Raw genomic sequence first — 23,940 nt, forward strand, 5'->3', positions numbered from 1 at the left:
AGTAATTTGAGTAGTTTTACGTCACTGAGATTCTTGTCGCTGATTGGCCACATAGAAGGCGTGTTAAAGTTACACTACAGACTCTGGGACCCCCCACCGAACCCATAATTTGTGATATAATTATTTTGTATTTTTTAATCCAATTTTCTGTGCTTATGTCTTCATTTTTTGGCAGTTTGATCCGTTTAAAAATTGCAATTTGCTGTACTTTGAGATCATTTGTGACCCTGGACCATAAAACCAGTCATAAGGGAAATTGATACAGCATCTGAAAGCTGAATATGGCTGAGATGCAACTATTTGAAAATCTGGAATCTGAGGGTGCAAAAAAATCTAAATATTGAGAAAATCGCTTTTATAGCCAACGCATATTACTAATAATGATACATTTTTTATATATTTACGGTAGGAAATTTACAAAATATCTTCATGGAACATGATCTTTACTTAATATTTTTTGTCATAAAAAAAAAAAAAAAAAATTGACCCGTACAATGTATTGTTGGTTATTGCACAAATACCGGTATACCCGTGCGACTTATGACTGGTTTTGTGGTCCAGGGTCACATTTAATTATTTTGTATTTTTTAATCCAATTTTCTGTGCTTATGCTTTAATTTTTTGGCAGTTTGATCGAGTCGTGAATCAAAAAAGACATTTTAAAAATTGCAATTTACTGTACTTTGAGATCATTTGTGACCCTGGACCATAAAACCAGTCATAAGGGAAATTGATACAGCATCTGAAAGCTGAATATGGCTGAGATGCAACTATTTGAAAATCTGGAATCTGAGGGTGCAAAAAAATCTAAATATTGAGAAAATCGCCTTTAAAATTGTCCAACGCATATTACTAATAATGATACATTTTGTATATATTTACGGTAGGAAATTTACTAAATATCTTCATGGAACATGATCTTTACTTAATATTTTTTGTCATAAAAGAAAAAACGAATTTTTTTACCCATATTGTTGGCTATTGCCACAAATACCCGTGCGACTTATGACTGGTTTTGTGGTCCAGGGTCACATTTAATTATTTTGTATTTTTTAATCCAATTTTCCAATTTTTTGGCAGTTTTATCAAGTTGTGAATCAAAAAAGACATTTTAAAAATTGCGATTTACTGTACTTTGAGATCATTTGTCAGTGAAAGCTCAGGTTAACCCGCACAATGAGATGCGGTTTTCATTTAAGAACAAAGGGATAAAATATAGTCTAGGTTGCAGCAAGAGTAAGTGCTCTTCTTCTGAATTAGTTTGTTTTGTCTGTATGACACACGGATGTAATTGTGCAACTAGGCACGTACATCTCCTTGTATGACATGACACAGCAATAGTTTCATTATGACTTATTTATTTTTCATAGCATCAGTATCTTGACTTCAAATCTTGTATTTGTCCACCCACACATTTGGGAGTCTAAAAGATGCTTTCCATTGCTCAGAGGAGAGTTCAGAAGGTCAGAAATCACTGAAAATGTATAAAAAGTTGACTTATTAAAAACCATGTGACCATCTTTTACAGTCTAAAAAAAAGACATGGATTTGTTGCCAGATTCTAATTAGAATATTTCTAATTATGTACTTTGACATGCCATTGCACTGTATTTTATAATATGAGATAACAAAATAAAAAAGCAGCAAGAGTGCTCTACAAAGGAAATTAATTTTTCAAGTGACTATGTTGTCAGTACTCCTTTCAATGAAGCCCACTTTTGAAATACCTGCAGCAACACCACGTTGCCTACAAATGTACACTCTAAAAAAAAAAGGTTCTATATGGCACCAAAAATGGTTCTTGGCTCGTAATCATAGGGGGACCTTTTTTAGTGCTATATAGCACCAATTTTGGTGCTTCAGCGGTTCTTCAGAGGTTCTTCACCGGTTCTTTGACTAAGGTGCTATATAGCACCTCTGAAGAACCGCTGAAGAACCACTAAAGCACCAAAATTGGTGCTATATAGCACTAAAAAAGGTTCCCCTATGATTACGAGCCTTTTTTTTTAGAGTGTATGTTATACGTGGTTTTGTGGTCCAGGTTCACATCACATTTAATTATTTTGTATTTTTTTATCCAATTTTCTGTGCTTATGTCTTAATTTTTTGGCAGTTTGATCAAGTCGTGAATCAAAAAAGACATTTTAAAAATTGCAATTTACTGTACTTTGAGATCATTTGTGACCCTGGACCATAAAACCAGTCATAAGGGAAATTGATACAGCATCTGAAAGCTGAATATGGCCGAGATACAACTATTTGAAAATCTGGAATCTGAGGGTGCAAAAAAATCTAAATATTGAGAAAATCTCTTTTAAAGCCAACGCATATTACTAATAATGATAATTTTTTATATATATTTATGGTAGGAAATTTACAAAATATCTTCATGGAACATTATCTTTACTTAATATTTTTTGTCATAAAAGAAAAATCGAAAATTTTGACCCGTACAATGTATTGTTGGTTATTGCACAAATACCGGTATACCCGTGCGACTTATGACTGGTTTTGTGGTCCAGGGTCACATTTAATTATTTTGTATTTTTTAATCCAATTTTCTGTGCTTATGCTTTAATTTTTTGGCAGTTTGATCGAGTCGTGAATCAAAAAAGACATTTTAAAAATTGCAATTTACTGTACTTTGAGATCATTTGTGACCCTGGACCATAAAACCAGTCATAAGGGAAATTGATACAGCATCTGAAAGCTGAATATGGCCGAGATACAACTATTTGAAAATCTGGAATCTGAGGGTGCAAAAAAATCTAAATATTGAGAAAATCGCCTTTAAAATTGTCCAACGCATATTACTAATAATGATACATTTTTTATATATTTACGGTAGGAAATTTACTAAATATCTTCATGGAACATGATCTTTACTTAAAAAATTTTGTCATAAAAGAAAAAACGAATTTTTTTTTCCCATATTGTTGGCTATTGCCACAAATACCCGTGCGACTTATGACTGGTTTTGTGGTCCAGGGTCACATTTAATTATTTTGTATTTTTTAATCCAATTTTCTGTGCTTATGTCTTAATTTTTTGGCAGTTTGATCAAGTCGTGAATCAAAAAAGACATTTTAAAAATTGCGATTTACTGTACTTTGAGATCATTTGTCAGTGAAAGCTCAGGTTAACCCGCACAATGAGATGCGGTTTTCATTTAAGAACAAAGGGATAAAATATAGTCTAGGTTGCAGCAAGAGTAAGTGCTCTTCTTCTGAATTAGTTTGTTTTGTCTGTATGACACACAGATGTAATTGTGCAACTAGGCACGTACATCTCCTTGTATGACATGACACAGCAATTTTTTTATTATGACTTATTTATTTTTCATAGCATCAGTATCTTGACTTCAAATCTTGTATTTGTCCACCCACACATTTGGGAGTCTAAAAGATGCTTTCCATTGCTCAGAGGAGAGTTCAGAAGGTCAGAAATCAATGAAAATGTATAAAAAGTTGACTTATTAAAAACCATGTGACCATCTTTTACAGTCTAAAAAAAAGACATGGATTTGTTGCCAGATTCTAATTAGAATATTTCTAATTATGTACTTTGACATGCCATTTTGTCACTGTATTTTATAATATGAGATAATAATAAAAAAGCAGCAAGAGTGCTGTACAAAATAAATTAATTTTTCAAGTGACTATGTTGTCAGTACTCCTTTCAATGAAGCCCACTTTTGAAATACCTGCAGCAACACCACGTTGCCTACAAATGTGTGTTAATACGATTATGAATTCACAGAATGTCTTTGGAGAAAGCTGGTCCCGTTATCAGATTATTGAGTTCCTGACATCCCACAGGCACATTAATGTAAGGCAGCAGCTGATCAGATTCCAAACCTACGATCATGCCTCAATTGTTCAGAAAATCATATGAGGACACCTACAGTCTCTTGCATGAACAATTGAAATACATGAGGAGGACACTTTTTGAGTTGTTTTCAATTTCTTGTGCCATATATTAAATGTTGGCTTTTTGTTGTATCAAACGGCTAAACATTATGTGATGGAACAAACAGAATTGTGGAATTACATACATAAGTTTGGAAACATTACTATTTTTATTGTTTTTGAAAGAAGTCTCTAATCCTGCATTTGATCAAAAATACTGAAAAAAACGGTTATGTTGTGAAATATTATTACACTTTAAAATAATGTTTTTCTATTTTAATATAATTTAAAATGTAATTTATTCTGTGATGCAAAACAGAATTTTTCATCAGCCATTACTCCAGTCTCCAGTGTCACATGATCCTTCAGAAATCATTCTAATATGATGATTTATTATCAATGTTGGGAATATTCGTGCTGCTTAATATTTTTTTTATAACCTATGATACTTTTTCAGGATTCTTTGATGAATAAAAAGCAAAACAAACTAAAAAAAGAACAGAATTCATTTAAAATCTTTTGTAACAATATACACATTCAACGGTTTGGGGTCAGTCATTTTTGTTCTTTCTTTTTTTTAAAGAAATTTTATACAGCAAGGATGTGCTAAATTGATTTAAAAAAAAAATGATTTAAAGATTTATATGGTTAGAAAAGATTTATATTTTGAATAAATGCTATTCTTTTTAAAGTTTTATTCATCAATAAATCCTGAAAAAGTATCACAGGTTCCAAAAAGATATTAAGCAGGAAACGGTTTCCATTATTGATGATAACTGAGTATCAAATCAGCATATTAGAAGGATTTCTGAAGGACACTGAGGACTGGAGTTATAATGCTGAAAATTATATAATAAAGTATATTAAAAAAAAAACATTATTTAAAATTGTAATAATATTTCACAATACTTGTTTTATTATAATTATAATACATTCAATATATTATTATTAGTTTTTTATCAAATAAATGCAGGCTTGATGAGCATAAGAGACTTCTTTCAAAACATAAAAAATAGTAATGTTTCCAAACTTTTGACCGATACTGTATATGTATATGTTCAAAGACAATAAAACGTTTTTTTTTTTATTTCTCAATTGACCCTTTTCACAGACTGTGATGTTTTAACGGTCGTAAATCCTGCAAAGTTTTTTGTATTTTCTTTTTTTTATGTATGTACATTTAAATCACTAATACTTTGTATTATATTACTTTTGCATCAAATTACAAAAAAAAACAACAACAAGTTACCGCTGCTGTGAGGGTGTTTCTACACTCTAAAAAAAAAGGTTCTATATGGCACCAAAAATGGTTCTTGGCTCGTAATCATAGGGGAACCTTTTTAAGTGCAATATAGCACCAATTTTGGTGCTTCAGTGGTTCTTCAGAGGTTCTTCAGCGGTTCTTTGACTAAGGTGCTATATAGCACCACTACCATATACAGAACATGTTAAGATATGGTGCTATATAGCACCAAAAGTGGTTCCTCTTACGGCAAAGAACCATTTTTGGTGCCATATAGAACCTATTTTTTTAGAGTGTAATACAGCGTCTATGGGAGTGATGTAAAATTAACATCTTTCTCTCTTTTCGCTGCTGTTATCAATCTCACTCTAATTTTCCCTCTTTTTGAAAGATGTGAAATCACTATTGTGGAGTTTTTCTTTTGCTATTTGAGCAAATGGGCACACAAAAAAATATATTTAATGTATACTCTCATTCACCGCTTTAAAAGTAAACCCATCTATGACAACTCTGAATAGTCTTCATAACACAAACTGTATGGAAGTTGCTGTTTCTTCTTGTTTCTTGTTTAATAAACATTATTAAAAATAAGAACAAAGCCAAAAACAGAAAAGAAAAAAGCAATTTGATGTCTTTCACAATTTTATCCAAGGCATGGAAAAGTAGGACATTAGGCCATTAGTTGTGAATTATGGAGATATTACTGTCTAGCTGAGACATTGTTTGCTTCTTTTTTATTTCATTTTATTATGTTCAACGCCAAATGAGATAAGAAGTGTGATAAGAGTTCTTTATTATGAGGAATGGCAGCATATAATACACTGAATCAAATCCTTTGCAGAACATTTAGTTATACCAGACTGATGTCTCAATATATTACACACACACACACACAAATCTTGTTTTACTGAAAACTGCAACACAGCCTTAGTGACTAAACTCTTCATTGACATTCAGACCAATAAGAACAGGACAATACTTTATCCACTCTCAATCTGGTGATTTCGTGATGCATCATTAGGTTATCTATTCATAGCCTATAAATTGTGTTGGATTTAGGTGTGGTTTTATGGGAAAGTAATAAAGATGAACAGGATGTTTACATTGGATTATTTTCAGACTTCACCACACTAAGATGTACAGTTATTTATTATTGAACTTTGCTAGCAATTACGATCTATGAAAAATGAGTATTGTTTTTATGTATTATATACAAATTACTCACCAGTAAGATGCATTTCCACTTAACTGTTCATAAAGGATGACTTCTTGCAAAAGAAAGAATGTGATAAACGGTATGTTTTCAGTACCACTCGCTCAGACTGAAGGCTAATAAAGCATATTTGTGTGCATGTGTAGGGCTATTACTGTTTCACTGAAGTGGGGATAGGTCTGAAGTATTATCTACTGAAAGGGAAGAAATGCAAAAAGAAATAACAATGTATGAAGGAAGATATGTTTATGCAAATGCGATCTGCTGCATTCATGATTGTAGGCTATTTGGTCCGATACAAAAATTAACCTGACAGACATGAACAGCTTTCAGAGAGTATAGCCTACGTTGTTGTTGTTGCTGTTGTTCAATGAAAAGTGAAAGTCTGTTGTTGAAAGGAGAAGCTCATCAAAATGAGTAAGACTGGATCGCAATTCAATCTTCATTCAAGTGCGTATAGCCTAACGTTACAGTCCTTGTGACAACTTCCCCATGTGACATCTATCCCGGCCGTCCCATTCAATTAAAATAATTTATCAGGACATCAACATTACCTTCTGCCAGCGGAATAAAAGAGAGCTTCATGTTTAATCACAGCAGTCGTTTCCAATCATCCAAAAATGAGTAGGGTAAAATGCATTTTCATGCAGATTCAATCTGCCCGTGCACCGCACTGCCATCTAGCGGTGAAGATTTGAAAGAGCACCTAGTGCACCTAATCTACATCGGTTAGGGTGGAGTTTGGCGCACAGGTGCTTTTAGTTAGAATTAGATTTTGATTTATGATTCGGTTGGCCAACTTCTTGACCAATAGATTCTACAGTATGATCAATTAAAATGCTTTATCTCTACACACATAGCATTTGCTTTAGCAATGTTATTTTAGACTATAGGCCTGCTGAGCAATTTTCTCATTTGGCATTTTAAAGAAAATACACGAATGTCAGGTGAAATGACCGGCAGGAAGTTCAGGGCTCTAGTGGGTCTCATGAAAGTCCCAGAGCGCGAGCTTATGGGCGATATTTTGTTGCGCGAGAGCGTTGAACCTTCACTTCCCGTTCACGTGAATATCGGCAAATTTGTCCGTTTGGATGACGGCCAGTACATAGACACGGAGGACCGAGATAAAGCTGTTAAGAGACGACAGCTTGCAAACGCAAAGGAGAGGCTGCGGGTAAGAGTTTACAAAGTTCATGAGTCATGGTTTGTTCCCAGTATTTGTACATTGCTGCCCTCTTTTGGCGAGCGAAGCACTGCAGGTTTGCGTTAGTTCATTAGTTCTGTTTATTCTCATTGAAAGTGTTGCTTTACTTGGCATTCCGTGATGGAAACGTCCTTTTAAACATTTCTCAAATAAATCAGCAGACTTGCAAGAAATAACCCACTATATTTCCCATTTTCGTGTAATTTTACCATTTACAGCTTGACTGAAAAATAGCAGTCAAAAATATTTACCCCCCCCCCCCCAACCCCTTTTTTAAACATAGACGTGAAAATACACTATCCGAACTTCTTGTTGAAGTTAAATAATTAAAAAAAAAATGAATGTATGAGAAATTATAGAAGTTTACTGTAAAGAAAATGTAGCCTACTATAAAGTATATTTTATTTTAATTTTTTTACTCTGAAATTGCTATATAATTTAAGCCATATGTCTAAATAAATAATTTTGAAGTTAATATATAAAAATGTGAGGTTCCTGTGAGATTTTTATTTAGGTGTTAGGCTACCAAAAACAAACTCTAAAAAAAACGAAAAAATTTTTAATGCATTTTCCTGTCACAAGGAACGAAAAAAAGAGCGCCAAGCAACCCACCGGTGAGACGGACAGCTGGGGCTCTTCACTCCATGGTAATGGCTCCGAGAAGTGCACCAATTTTTGATGAAACGGGGTGCAATTGCGATGGAAATTACACCGCAGTTTAAAGACTTGGGATTTATGTAAAAAGGGCTGAAACTTTTCTTTACTATAAATATTGTAGGGGTTTTATACCCTTTGTTATGGATTCTCGGTTTTTTTAGACTATAAGTCTTGGTCTTTCTTAGGAGTAGCATGGCAAAGTTTCCCGTTTTAATATGAAGTGGACTTTTAAAAGAGACTAAATCTATTTGTTTCATTCAAGTTTATAACTTTCATGGGACATTTAAATTGCCTGTTATTAAAGTAAACTCTTCTGCAATGAATTCAGTTCCCTTTAAGCTTCATGTGCATAACATGCAGACTTCTTTTAATCCTTTTGCATTTGATTATTGGTTTTTATAAAGTTTTAGAAAGATTAGTTTTAAATTATCTCTAATTGACTTGCACCTGAAAGATTTGCTATTCAAAATCTCAGGACTACAGGCCTAATGTAATAAAGGCCTTCCTGCTTCAGCTGGAACACTGGCATTTCATCACACTGGTATTTCTTTCATTAAATGCATATCCACTTTAATAACTACAGCTTTGACAGAAATACATGTTCAAAAAATTTTTTAGACTGACTAATGACCATGGCCTTTTTAAGCTGATTGTTTCCTTTTGTCAAGCGTGCTCTCTGAGTGCGTGCTCAGCATTCAAAATATACAATTTGCAATTATGAAAATCAAAATGTATAATTAGAGAGACTTTCTGACTTTCTCAGAGTTGATCTAATGCATTGTGACACATTCATTTGAATAAGTCCATGATGGTCGTTCACAGTCATGCTGGGCAACAGTAAGCTATAGCATTTCTGTGTTTTCAAATCATTGTAGATTTTGTAAAAGAAGCATGTAGTCAATATGAGTTTGGGCTGGGAGGGTGATGGAATTTTCACTAACTTCATTTAAAAACCAAAATACTGGTCTTAGTCTCCCCAAGGGGTCTCCAAACTCGGTCCTGGAGGGCCACTGTCCTGCAGAGTTTAGCTCCAACCCCAAATAAACACACCTGGACCAGCGGCTGAATCCGAAATTGCCCCCTATATATATATATATATATATATATATATAATAGGGCACTATTTGAGGGGACAGCCATTTGTAGTGGTGTCCGAAGCCATAGTGGACGTTATTGAGTGCACTCATTCAATCCCACAGTGCACCGCATTTTTTATTATTTTATTAGTGCATAACGTAGGGAATAGTGATCGCGGGTTTAGGGGGCGATTTCGGATTCAGCCAGTGTTTTACAGCTGATTAGCTGGTTCAGGTGTGTTTAATTGGGGATGGTCAGCGGCCCTCCAGGACTGAGTTTGGAGACCCCTGGTCTACCCAATTGTTTTCATCAGGGCTGCATTTCTTGAAAGCATTATGAGACCAGTTTGTTCCTCAGCTCCATTATGTTATGTTATTTTTTTGGCCCAGTCAAAAGCTGTCGTGAAATTTCGCCTGATAATGCTGTCGTCTGCTGCTCCTCTCAGGTGAGGAGCCTGAACAGCATGTTCTCGTACCTTCGCCGTATTGTGCCAGTGATGCCGCGAGATCGAAAGCCCAGTAAAGTGGACATGCTGAAGGCTGCAACGGAGTACATCCGACTCCTCTCAGCGGTCCTCAATCACACCTCTGCCACTGTGAGTCAAACCCCACATCATTCCCTTTTGTCCTTGAAGATATTACAAGAGCATTCTTCCCATAACGTAGGGTTTACCAGGACACACACGCATACCATATGGTGACAAAATGTCCCCGCAAGGATGGAAATATCCAAAATCCTTGTCCTTGTGGGGACATTTTTTGGTCCCCATTAGGAAAACCGCTTCTAAATCATACCAATGTATGTAAAAATGCAGAAAGTTTTGTGATGGGTAGGGTTAATGTAAGGGGGTGGAATATACAGTTTGTACAGTATAAAAATCATTGTTTATGGAATGTCACTTTAAAACATGAAAACAAAACGTGTGTTGGTGTGTGGCAGGGAAACGGGAATGCAAATGTTTTCCTGGACACTGGAATCAACTACTCAAGCATGGAGAGTGACTGCTCTGATCTCTGGAGCATGGAGGATGTGAGTTCACTTGGACTTTTTTTTTTTCTTTTTTTTTCATCCGTTCTAGAAGAGTGAATATTTTAAGTAAATGCTTCCAATCTAATGTCACACTAACATTCGACATTTTGGAGACATTTGTTCATCTCTCTAATGCTCACCAAGGCTGCATTTGTTTGATCAAAAATTGTACAAATATTAAAATGTAAAAAACTTTTCTAGATTAAAATATAATTCCTGTGATGCAAAGCTGAATTTTCAGCATCAATACTCCAGTCACATGATCCTTCAGAAATCATTCTATTATGCTGCATGCTATCGCTGAATCGTTCTCCTCGATCTCCTCCCTCAGGCCCTGGAGATGAATCCCTTTCTATCTGAGGCGGGTGTGAGCGTGGCTGCCCCACTGGTCACCATGGCGACAGGAGCTGATGAGGACATTGATCTCAACAACATGACCGTACAGTGTGTCGTACCAATGTACATTGTTCAGGTCGGCTCAGAACAAACCGTGGTAACGAGTACACTCTCGTCTTAGTGCCTATTGGTGCCTTGAATCACTCACGTTTTTCTATATGTGCCTTTAAGATCTTCACGTTATGCTATTTGTGCCCTTTATCTTTAATATTACAAAAATATTTGAAATGTCAGCCAAGATGAGGATTGATGGTTGACTTGATGCTGAGCTGTCATGAGACTTTTTGTTGGATTATTTATATGAGTTATTCTTATAAAATGAACTCCTTTATTTATGGGAGGAAAATCTCTATAAAGCTCATTTTGAGTTTTTCAGCTGCTTTATGGTTTACAAATATGAATAAATTGTAAATACTTATTAATATGTGTTAACGATTTTTTCCAACATCGAGGTTTAAAGTCATACGTCAATGACAAATAAGGATGTTCAAGATGATCTTAGGAAAATAAGTCTTTGCATGTTGAATTCATATTACTAAAAGACAAAAAAACATTTCTATGAAAGGGGTCATGATTGAGAAATCAACTTTTCATTCAGCCAACTTTTCATTGATATATAAAAGTTCATCATGATATGAGAATATGCTGTAAGTTTCAGAGCTGAAAACTTCCTTGTTAGTCAAAGAAAAGCTTTTATAGACACCAGGCCCAGCAAACGCTCGATCTCAGAATGTGCCAGGCTATGACATCAGAGTGTGGAGAAACACCGCCTTAACCGAAGAAGTACGCCTGGTTCTGTAGCCCCGCCCACCGACTCGTGCAAGAAATGTAACATAAATAGCATATAGGCCTACGTGGAGCTAAACCAACCAGATTGAACTCCCAAGCAATAAATATGCTGCATAAGCTTCATTCGGATTCCAATATTATGAATGCATGGATGAACTTTATTTTTAATGAATATCCAGCTCACGTGGGGAAGACATTGTGCGTTTGTTCCTTCATTTCACCGGATTCGTTTGTAAACAAGAGACTGGATTTGCAGACAGGATGAGATTACTTGAATGAATGAAGCAACACACTTGTGAGTACAAAAAAAATGTTTTGTATGTGACAGTATTGCATTGTTACAGATCGTTTGATATCTATTGATTATGTGTACGTGTCTAACTGAACATAACTTGTGCTGTCACAGGCTTTAGAATCCTTTATTTGGTTCATTGTCCTGCGATTCGTGATCAGACTCGGACATGTATGGGCCAGGGCTCGCAAAGCCCAACGTCCCGGGGCTGTGTGTTTTCCAGACGGGCTACCAAAACATATCAGCGGCCTGCCCAATGGGCTATCTCAAATAGTGGCATTCCAATTAATTGCGGGTGGATAATAGATAGATAAATCATTGTGTTTGTTTGATAAAGACATTCTGCGAGACCTTTGGGCGAATCCTCTATATGCTTTATGCAGAACGTCACATCAGAGATGGGCACTGGAGTTGGTGATCTAAACCAAACCAGACAGTTTTCAAAACTACCTCCTTACCTTGGTCTGATTCACTACAGTAAGCTTGTAATAATGATCATGTATAGCCTTTTCTCACAGCAGCTGGAATTATTAAACTTTTCATTTTGATGGTGGATTGTAATCCAGAAAGGTCCAAACGACAATCATCAGTGAAAACTATTCACCTGTAGTCAAAAGCAAAAGATTAGACTACAGAAATGTACAATGCTAATACACACTATAGCACAGTCACACAATGCTGAGGTTGTTAACATTTGAACAATTTGAGAACAAAGTATCTCTAATAATAATTTGATGTGATATGAGCAAGTAAGCCAGTGGTTCTCAAAGTGTGGTATGAGTACCACTAGTGGTACTCAGGCTGCCTCTAGTGGTACGCAGAGGAATCACTAAATAAATTAATGTTAAAACGCATACATTTTAATTTAATCTTTATTTTAGTTTTTTAGTTTTCTTACATTTAAGTGCAGTACCGTTTTAATTTAACTTTCCAACACATTTTAATTTAATCATTATTTTATTTACCTGTATGTAAGCACAGTGCAGTGTTAATGTACAAACTGTGTATTTACAATGTTAAAGTGGCAGACAAAAATACATATTCTTATTAGGAATAAACTGCCTCGTTTTTGAACCGTGCAGAGCTGTAGCTGAATAGTTAGGCCTACTACGCTACTGTATTTTAATGTTGGCCAATATGGTGGTACTTGGAGAGCCAAATATTTTCTGAGGTGGTACTTGGTATAAAAATTGAGAACCACTGAGCTAAGCGATCATTAGATTCAATCACCGTTGGTAACAAAACATTTTTGGTAAAGCCTTTTTTTTCTTTTTTCTCAGTTGGTCAGAACAAAAGTGGCAAACGTGTTACTTAATTATTCAGATGACATTTTCTGGGGAAAATTCTTATTTTGGTCATACTTCCAAGATGTAGAATCTGTGATTCCGAAGTACAGTATCCACACCGGTACACGAATGAATGACAGCCACACACACTCCTCCAAACATTAGATTCATCCGCACAGAGGAGCCGTGCCGACGCACAACCCACGTAAAGATAACCGGTTTGGCCTATAAGCAAATTATCGCTTTATTCCTGTCTTTTGCTTCTGCATATTATAGAGCCAATTGGATAAATTATCTTTGTGTGGGTGTGTTGATATGGATGTCAGTGTGGTTTGTATGTGTGTAATAAAAAAAAAATGTGTGTGTGTGAACTCTACTGGACTACAAATTTCTGTGCACCAGTGGAGCTCTGCTGGCATCTAATGGGGAAAATTTGGTACTGTGCCCAGACAACATTTTTTTGCTGGTTTGTTTTTAGATATCAAAATTTGCAACATGTTTCATAAAATATATATTTTATATAAAATGTCATTTTCATAAACTTAAACCTCCTATGTTACTTTTTCAACAATAATAATTTCTCTAAAACGACACCAAACTTAAGTCTGTGTTTCCAAGCTTCAAATTTGTATGACCGTCTATTGACGCAGATAATTTTTTTCCTCTAAGGCAGGGGTTTTCAAACTGGGCAGATGTCCTCCAGAAGGTTCTAAGGGGTCCCCAGAAAGTATCAGAGAATAAAAAGACAAAGCAAAAATGGTTCAAGTCTACTGAACATTCGAATGGTTCAGTTCTAAATGTTACACTCCTTTCTTGCCATACATATTTTCCAGATTTGTATATGAATGCTTTTGTCTTTCGAGTGAGTTTTTCTCACTATAGTCCCCTTTATCTTGTTCACTGGAGTTGTAAGGCAGTATTCTTAAAGGTCCCGGGGGTGTGTCTGCTGTGAGACTTCAGTGAAAACGCCCACTGTTGTGATTGGCTGACGTCTTTACATTTGAAATGTGTATTACATGTGAAACCCCTCTTGAATACTTTTGCCACTTTGTTTTTTTTTTACTATTACAGCCGTCGAGATGAACGAATCGTGAAAATGGTGATTTATAGCATTATTTTTAGATCTTTTCCCATCGCATGAAAGGCTGAAGTGATGAGCATTGAGTCAAACAGTCTGTTGATCGCGTTTTCTGTCACAAAATGCTTTCACCACAGCTAACAGCAAACACGACATCGATATGAATACAGGAAGAGCTTCGTTGCGCTGCATAACAGCGTCATTCATTAATTATAACGGCAGTTTGGGCAAGTGTGCAGATACACTCGTCGCGATTGACTGATTGTGATTGACAGCTCCGAACATTATAAAGAGAGTGTTCTTTGATCGCTCTCTAGTCTAATCACACTTTAAATAACAAATTTGTTTCATGCTACTAAGAGAAACAATGTGAAGTTGATCGTTTAGTCACTGGCTTGATTCACTGGTGCATAAACAGTATTAAGCGATTCGAAAGAAAGTCTGTATAAACTTGAATAATTAGCTACACATCAGCAATCACTGATCACAGATCAGGCATTAAGGAACACTGTTACACACTGTTTGTGGCGGTGCTGTCGACTCCATATCGTAAAAGTCTGTTTGTAAAGCTTGTGCTGACATTGCGACTGAATTAAATATAAAAAATAAACTGAATCCATTTTCTCTAAATTCTCTGGGCGGGCAAAGAGGGGAGGTAACCTTTCCCCGGATGATGACATATAGGGAAGATTCCAGATTGGCCCATCATCTGGCCCATCATTCTCAAAGGCAGAGCAGGACACCCAGGGCTTGGTTTATACCTATGTCCATTTCTAGCCACCGGGGGACCATAGACAGGCTAGGGGAACTCATATTAATGTTAAAAAACATCATAAAGTGAAATGTTCATGTCATATGACCTTTAACGCAGTACACAAGCTGCTTACGTACATGTGAAAGTTGCTTATTCAAATTCAAATTGAAGATGTTTTTCTTCAGGTTTATACATTCAACATTAAGTATAGCCAATTAAAGTTTGGAAACAATATGTTGTATTTATAATGTCACACTTACTGTTTATCTAACAGTTTAAATGTTTTTTCATACAGAAAATATAGATGGATTTTAGGGAGGAGGTCCCTCATAAAAGGTTCATTTGGGGGTCTTTGGCATCATAAAGTTTGAAAACCCCTGCTCTGAGGACCTCAGTGTAACTTTATTTAATTGATGCACAAGGGTTAAAGGCATAGTTCAAAAATTAATAAACCTGTCATCATTTACTCACCCTCATGTTGTTGAAAAATATCGCAAGAATGACATGCTTTGTTTCCAGGCAAAACTTAGAGAAACTTGTTCATGCTTTCATCACCAGCAGGGTGGACTATTGTAATGCTCTTCCCAAAAAGACCATTAGACAGCTGCAACTGCTGCCAGGATTCTGATAAGAACCAGAAAATATGACCATATTATCACGGTATAGCTATTGACTTCCTAGGGGGAAAAAATAATACTAAGGAAGTCAATGGCTACCGTCAACTATCTGGTTACCAACATTCTTCGAAATTCCTTCTTTTGTGTTCATCAGAAGAAAGAAACTCATAGAGGGTTGGAACAACATGAGGTTGAGTAAATGACAGAATTTTCATTTTTGGGTGAACTATCCCTTTAATATCATTAAACACCAGCAGGTGGAGCCAGTGGCCGTCCTTAACCCACAGCTGCATCATTCAGCAGGGAAAGACATATCCAGAATAAATCATCTGTGATCCGACAAATCCACGCTATTTAGCTAATGCTAAAAAAATACTTCCGGCTGTTTTAGTTTTGTATGCGTGTAGGCTACTAGTATTTTTCCACTACAGGCGAACAAACTCAAGGTTCTTGTAAAAAAAAAAAAAAATACGAGCAGGATCTGGATGTAGACAGTGAGGAGGTCATGAATCTGGCAGGCGTGGTCGTGGGCTGGTCCAGCCTGCAATAAACGTCAAAAACAGAGGGGATGCGGAGGTCTAGGAAAACACAGACCCAAAACGATACCATTCATACTGGAAAACAAGACTAATTTTCGATTGCTTGGTGCACGCGTCTGTTTTGAAACATTGCATTGTAGATTCATAGGGCGACTGTGTGCGTAAAGGACAAAGAGGAGAGGATGTTGTAAGGTAAGCATCTCTTGCCTCATTTTCTGTTCCATCACTATTTCAGTCAATAGTTGAGATTTCCTGGGGGTTAATAAATAGTACTCGAACATGTGTATGGAGGAATGTTGGACCCCACGCATCCATCACATTCACGGTGACCGTGATGCTGGACTGCCATGATATTGAGTGCACGAATATAATACAAGATACATTATAACACCATAACCAGGAACGGTATAGAGATTAAACACTCACTCAACACTGAAGAAAATGGAACTAGAATGTGTTAAGGCTAGAATAGTTTAAAGACGCTTGTTTGTGATGTAATCTGAATATTAGCCTACTATTGGTAAACGCGTTTTATCATGTCGTATTTTATTAATCCGACGCCTTGGAGCTTTGTTTTCATGTAAGCGTTAGTGATTGTACAAGGGCATGATGCATCAACTTTCAGGCGCCATAATATTGGGAGTCTCGCGTAGACTGGAAACCTGTTTTCTTCTCTCGGTTATCTCGTTTTTTTTTACCCGTCGTGTTGGAGTACTTCGAGCAAGCGTACGTCGTTCGTGTTGTGTTTTGAGATAAGAGGTTTTGTGCTCTGTAACATCATAACATCATGCCCCCTTCAAAATTCTCTTGTACTGATGCCCGGAGGCTGCTGGCGTTGGTGCTGATGCAGCGGGGCTCCTGTTGTTGCTAGGCAGCCGCGTACAGGCCCTGCCGCGCGAGCACCGGCTACTGCACAAAACAATCGACATAGCACGGTTTATAATGCTTTATAAGTTAACGAATGCATAAATGCCTTTTTGACAATAAACCAGCTTTTTAGTATCATTTCTAACAGTTAAGATGATGCTTTTGTCACCAGCTGCGTGTCTACCCCCTCTCATAGCTGTTCAAAGGGTGTTGTTTTTCTGTAGAAGAAGTGGGCGTGACACACGAGTCTTTCCCCCTGGAATATGAGCCCTAGAGGGAAAGAGAGGGTGGCAATGCTCAATCTCCAGCAGTCCTAAAATCCTAATACGTCTGCCAAATAGCCTAGACGATATGACCCTTTTTATTAGGGTTGGCTGACTACTTTTCCCTTTAATTATCATTTTGTGCATCAAGAACTAATGCAGCCTATATTATCATAATGCATTCATTTAATCTGCTTTGTTTCTATGAGGTTCCGCTGCAGGGGTGAAGGAATGATTTGAAAATGATGGGGTGGGGGGTATTATTGAGGGGGAGGGATGGTGTGTAATAGACTTAGATCTTAGACTGTCCCTTTCTTCCCAATATAGATTTTAACTAAATTAAAGATAGTCTTTAAGTAAAAACTGGATTTTTTTTGTCAGCATATCCCATTTAACCTAAAATATTAATTTGAAGTACCCCCTAATAAATTAAGTTAATTGAAATAATTGAACCACCCATGTTCACGGTTCTCTGGTAAACAAATAAAATATTTAATCTTTGTTAGGTTTTTTTTTTAATGTTATAATCTTGCATTTTTTATATTTAGCTAATTAATTAGCTTCTCATCAAGTCACAACCCCCTGCAGATCCCCAGGTGGGAAACCATGGGCTAAAATATTTGTAAATAGAAAAGGTTGTAAGATTGAAACATTTGTATGAATAAAAAAGCAAATAATAATGTAACATGCACTTTAATGTTGACTGTCTCTTTTGTATCATTTAGTGGTTTCGTTAAAGTCGAAAAATACATGTGTATTATTAGTGCCAATATTTGGCCCTGTATTAAGATGCGTTTTGGTCGATTGAATCACAAGTAGACGAGGCAGACACATTCCCGTTTACACCTGGGCTATATCAGAAATCGCACACTTCCCTACTGTATAGTAGGAGAAAAACAGTATGTCATGAAAGAAGCGTGCCCGAATTCACAGTGCTCATAAAAAAGTACCTGGGTGACAAACTTCTTCCGGCGAGATTCTGAAGATTGAACACTTTACTATCCCATGAGGCCACAGGAGAGGATTTATGAATGGCAGTGAAGCTTCGTAACTGACGCTGATAGGTCATATGATAATGACAGCATAGTGAATGTAATATTTCCAGATTACATTCAGTAGTGACGTAATTTCTTATTCAAAATAAGTACCTCAAGAGAGTATGTGATTTCTGACACAGCCCTGGTGTTTTTATCCATCTCTTTTGTCCACTTTCAACCACTTCTGTCCAGATTTCCTTCGAGGGGTGGGTCTATGGGCGGACTATAAATGTATGTGTTTTTTCAGATCTTTCAATCTAATAGACAAAATAAGTTTCCACAATATACATATGAATGTGTACGGAGACGACGGGAAAACATACGGATAGCATCAGCTTTCGTTTCTGCTCTGACAGCCGCAAGACCACGCTGAACGCTGTGAGCGTGTGTTAGAAATCAGGAATGGTTAGAGAAATGAACATTGTTGATTGTGCTTGGTACGTTTTTCGTCTGCAAACCAAACTTGGCTCTCCAGCCATCAAAGTCTAAATCCCGCCTGGCTAGCGCGCTTCCCATTAGGTTTACGCATTAGGTCAATAGGCGGAGAGTAGATGGTCTTTTTGGCTGTTTGAACACATTCGGCCACATGAAAACGCTACGAAAGCAATCCGGTCAAATGCGTTTCCGGCTACCTCTGGAAGTGGTCGAAAGTGGACAAGCTCAAAACGTTTTAGACCCCGTTTACACCTGTATTTAGCGTCGTCCACTTGTGATCCGATCGACCAAAACGCATCTTAATACCAGGTGTAAACAGGGCCACATGTTCATGTTGCCACATAAAAAAAAAAATTCATCATGGAAACAATTTTGGCAAGTTTGTACACAATCTTGCCTCTTAAGAAAAAAATAAATGTTCACACATGGAAAAAAAGGCCATGCATTGGGTGTGGATTTAGTATGGAATTGAAAACCGAGGCAGAGAGAATAGAGTCAAGGCTAATCTTACGTAGAAATTGCATTTTTATTCTTTACTGAAAATGTTCCAATTCATGGTGGTTTTAAAAAGCATGCCTTTTTTGCGAATGGGTCACTGAGTTCTCAGTGCATTATACAGAAGTGAATGCACCCAGAACCACACATTAACTTAATTATAAGATTCTTTTAAAATCAATCCAGCATCACTTTAACCATTATACATCTCCCTCATATACTCGCTTCCTACAAGCATTAAGATCTCTCAGTGGGGGAGAAAACCCCTCATCCGGTCAGGAAAGCTCTGTTTCAGACCGATCAATAGGTAACAGACACATGTTCATGTCTTTCATCCCTCCTCAACTTGACATTTAAATCCTGCTAAAGCAGAAGCCAAAGCTCTGCACATTTTTGAGATTAAAGTGTAGGTTGAAGACCAGAATAAATGCAGACTGATGATGGTTTGCTCTTATATTTGCTCTTTAACTCCTACTTATTGATTGATTTGGATCCACTAGAGTAGAATACTGTGCTTGAAACTGATCCAGGGACAGCACAGGGCGGTGCCAGCTTGGATCCAAAGGGGCCCCACTCATTATACAGTCTCCCCAGAGAGAGGACCTCTTAGTAGGGGTCCCAGAGCACCTGAGTCCCTGACAGACTACCAGACACGAAGATGCTGTGACTTCTAGTGCATTAACTCGACACTTTGAATATGTCACTGTTGTATTTTGGATGGAAAAACATAGCTAAATTTATAATAGATGATTAAAACATATGCTAAACTTATACTTTTTTTTATTCAGCAAGGATGCATTAATTTAAACAAAAGTGACATTTACAATTACAATGTATTTTAAAACGGTTATTTTGACATTTCTATTCATTAAGAGTAACAAAGCAGCACAACTGATTTCAACATATATTCAGAAATGGTTCTTGAGTACAAAATCAGCATTTCACAATGATTTCTGAAGGATCACGTGACACTGAAGACTGGAATAATGGCTCCTGAGAAAATGTCATACTTATTTACCATTTTTACTGTAAATAAATGTGTGTATAAATATGTACACCCTTTACATTTTGTGCATTCTGGGATTGTAGAATCTATTGTATTAAGTACTGTGCAAAGGTCTTAGACACATTAGTATTTTCAACAACAAAAAAAGGTTTAAAGCCATTTATTTATATTTTTTGCTGTAGAGTGTCAGTAGGAAATATAAGTTTACATTTCCAAACATAAATTTTGCCATAAATTGTAATGATCCATTGAGATTTTTTTATGCACAAGGAGTCTGACAATAGCCGGTAGGCTCCACACAGAGATCTCACCATCATCAAGTCTGTCTGTGATTACAGGAAGAAACAGAAAAAAACTGAGACAAGCTAAATCCAGAAGAACATCTCCAAGACGCTTTTAGAAACCTACCTGCAAAGCTACAGTACTGTGAAAAGTTTTAGGCACTTGTGTAAAAATGCTGTAAAGTGAGGATGCTAACTTTACATCAGCTTTATGGCAAAACGAATGCCATAAATAGATTTTATATATCAATTAACTTCTATTAACTAAATCAAATCAATACAGGGCGTGACCACCCTTTCCGTTTAAAACAGCTTTTGTCCTGGTACACTTGCACATAATATTTCAGGAAGCTTTGCAGGTCGGTTTCTTCAAGCGTCTTGGAGACTTTGCTGCAGTTCTTTTGAATTTAGTCCTGCATTTTTTTCTGTTTCTTCATGTGATCCCATGATGGAATATGCCGGCTGTTGTCGTCGGACTCCTTGTGCATACAAAAATCTCACTGGATTATTACAATTAATGGCAAAAGGAATGTTTGGAAATGTAAACTGATATTTCCTACTAACACACTACAGCAAAATATATAAATAACTGGCTTAAAACCTTTTTTATGGTGAAAAACATGGCTAATGCCGCGTTTCAGGCAACCCGTAATCCGTGTTTTTCCAACCTTCTACCCGTGAAAGTGCACTGGTAGGCAGTCAAACCCGTGACTTCCCACCCGTGAACTCGTACTAGATCAATGCACTCCCAGTTACGTGCTCTGACGTCACATAGCCCGCTAAACAACAATGGCAGCCCCTACGAATGTGTAAAATAAAATGTATAACAGCTGGTCTTGCCTTATGCACTGTTTTTTCTCCTCCGTTTCCCTCAAATAAGCAAGGAGTAGGCACCTTTGGCAATAGAAATGATTGTAAATGAGCATAAGTCCCGCACGTTCAGCCATGCTTTGTTTACATAAGCCCCGTTTCCACCGAAATTACCCGGAACAATTTGTACCAGGAACTTTTTTCCCCCCAGACCTGCTACTGTCTGCGTTTCCACTGCGGTCTAAAGTACCGTGAAGATTAGGCAAATGAGTCCAGAGACGTGGGACTGCGCGCGGCTGCTCCTCCCAGTCAGAGACGGACAATAATAATTTTTGTGCGATACTGTCTGCAACAATAACAAGTATGGAGGAGATGCAAGCAGCGCTGCTTTTGCTAGTTATGTATTGGTTTACTAAATATGTAATTAACAAAACTGCGGAAAAGAGACAAGCACTGATACTAAAGCGTATTCTGAAAGCTTGTAAAGCTAGATTTAAAATAAGACAACGTATGTTATGATCAGCTATTACGGACATTGACCGTGCGATTGCTGAGACAACACGCGCCATCGGACAGAAAGAGCAAGACTGATATTTACTGAACGCAGAACGAACCTCGCAAGACTTTTAAAAATGCCGGTTGAAATAAAATGCTGTGTGAGCTCAACCAATCAGCATGTTCAGCGCCCAAGTCCCACCCCTGAAAGTTCCGGAACTTTGAAAAAGTACTACCTTGCGAGCAGGGCCGTTTGGAGGGGGAAATATTTACCCGGAACTTCATTTAGACCCTGGTTCCTGCGGTCGAAAACACACCGAGTACCACCCCAAAGTTCCTAGTTCCTGGGGAAAGTTCCTGCGGTGGAAACGGGGCTTATGTTGACATATACAATAAGTACATTTTGACAGTATTTATAAAATACACAGCTTTAGAAACTTCTTTACTGTCTATGCTATAGCTACCACAATTGCTTGCACTCAGTCAGTTTGGCGTGACTTTGCTTGGAAGACGTGAGTTGTGGTTTGAAGTCGTAACTTACGGGCTCAAAACCCTTCCTGGAACGTAGCACTTTTGCACAGTACTGTATACCTCATTTCATAGCAAATTATATACCCTCACCGGCCACTTCATAATTAACTTAATGAGTGGCATAGATTCAAAAAGGTGCTGGAAACATTCCTCAGAGATTTTGTCAGGTGCACATCCATGATGCGAATCTCCCGTTTCACCACATCCCAAAAGTGCTCGGTTGAATTGAGATCTGGTGACTGTGGAGGTCATTTGAGTATAGTGAACCAACTGTCATGAGATGATTTGAGCTTTATGGCATAGTGCTTTATCCTGCTGGAAGAAGCCATCAGAAGATGGGCACACTGTGGTCATAAATGGATGGACATGGTCAGCAACAATACTCAGGGGCTCAAAGTTTGCTAAGAAAACATTCCCCACACCATTACACCACCAGCAGCCTGAACCATTGATACAAGCAAGACTGGAGCCATGCCTCTTATGTTGCTTATGCCAAATTCTGATCCTACCATCTGAGTGTCGCAGCAGAAAACGAGACTCATCAGACAGGCAACGTTTTTCCAATCTATTTTGTCCGATATTGGTGAGCCAGTGTGAATTGTAGCCTCAGTTTCCTGTTCTTCACTGACAGGAGTGGCACCCTGGTGTGTATTCTGCTTCAAGGTTCGACGTGTTGTATGTTCAGAGATGCTCTTCTTCAAATCTCGGTTGTAAGGAGTGGATATTTGAGTTACTGTTGCCTTTCTATCAGCTGGAACCAGTCTGGTCATTCTCCTATGATCTCTGGCATCAACAAGGCATTTGCTATATTTTCTGTGTTTGCTATGATAGAGTGTTTTGGTTTATTAGCTAAGTGTTTTTGTTAATGCTCTTTTAGTCAAAAGAGTTCACCACCAAGTCTCAGCGATTTGTTTTGGGGGGGTTTATGGCTGAGGTAAGTCTTATTGCAATAGTACGACAGTTGTGTAAAGTATTTGAGTAAATGTAATGAGTATCTTTTTGGCTACTTTGTAGTTTTACTGAGTATCAAATATATTAACAACTTCTACTCTCTACATGACAACATTTTTGAATAAGTAAATGTACTTTTTACTCCAATACATTTGTGATGAGTAACTTTACTTAACGTTATTTTATTTATCCACTATATTGATAAGACCTTTTTGAAGGATATTGGTTTACTTGGCCTTTGTGTGCACTTGAGCTTAACTGAGACTTGTGAGTTTGTAGACGTTTAAGATGCTGTTGTGTTGACCTTGATTTATTGCAATATTGGGGTGTTCAGTTTTATTTTGATTTTAGAAAATAAACATGATTTCTAATCTTACAAATCAATAGTTTCTTATTTTCACTGGCATGAGCACTAGTGCATCTTTGAGCCTACATTCAGTACTAGTAAAATACTTAAGTACTGTTAAAATCAGATACTCAAAGATTTTTACTCAAGTAGTATTGGAATTGGTGACTTGTAACTTGTAATGGAGTCATTTTCGCTGTAAGGTATCTAAGCTTTTAGTATGGTTTTCAGGTACTCTGGCTTATGATCACACCAGTGTGATTAGAAACTTTCAGTGTGTCATACAGACTATTTCAATTAACGACGTGTTTTATTCATATTAGATACAAATTGTGTAGGTG

General features: G+C 37.0%; 2 protein-coding genes across 5 annotated transcripts in view; both read left to right on the forward strand.

Annotated features, from left to right (window-relative positions):
* Positions 1–7,304: 7,304 nt before the first annotated feature.
* Positions 7,305–10,848, forward strand: figla (folliculogenesis specific bHLH transcription factor; the record flags this gene model as incomplete). Its single annotated transcript, XM_079815309.1, has 4 exons — positions 7,305–7,538; positions 9,748–9,897; positions 10,242–10,331; positions 10,663–10,848. The coding sequence occupies 4 exons, from the start codon at positions 7,305–7,307 to the stop codon at positions 10,846–10,848; spliced, it is 660 nt and encodes a 219-aa protein (XP_079671435.1).
* Positions 10,849–15,821: 4,973 nt separating this feature from the next.
* Positions 15,822–23,940, forward strand: part of add2 (adducin 2 (beta)) — a 35,462-nt gene continuing 27,343 nt past the window's right edge. The window contains exon 1 of one of the 4 annotated variants that reach the window (XM_079816042.1): positions 15,822–16,274. The gene's annotated coding sequence lies outside the window, so the exon portion shown is untranslated. The remainder of the gene's footprint in view (positions 16,275–23,940) is intronic. The other 3 variants (XM_079816043.1, XM_079816045.1, XM_079816047.1) reach the window with 3 other exon arrangements.

Source organism: Gobio gobio (genome assembly GCF_949357685.1).
Source record: "Gobio gobio genome assembly, chromosome: 4".
In the NCBI taxonomy this organism is placed as follows: domain Eukaryota; kingdom Metazoa; phylum Chordata; class Actinopteri; order Cypriniformes; family Gobionidae; genus Gobio; species Gobio gobio.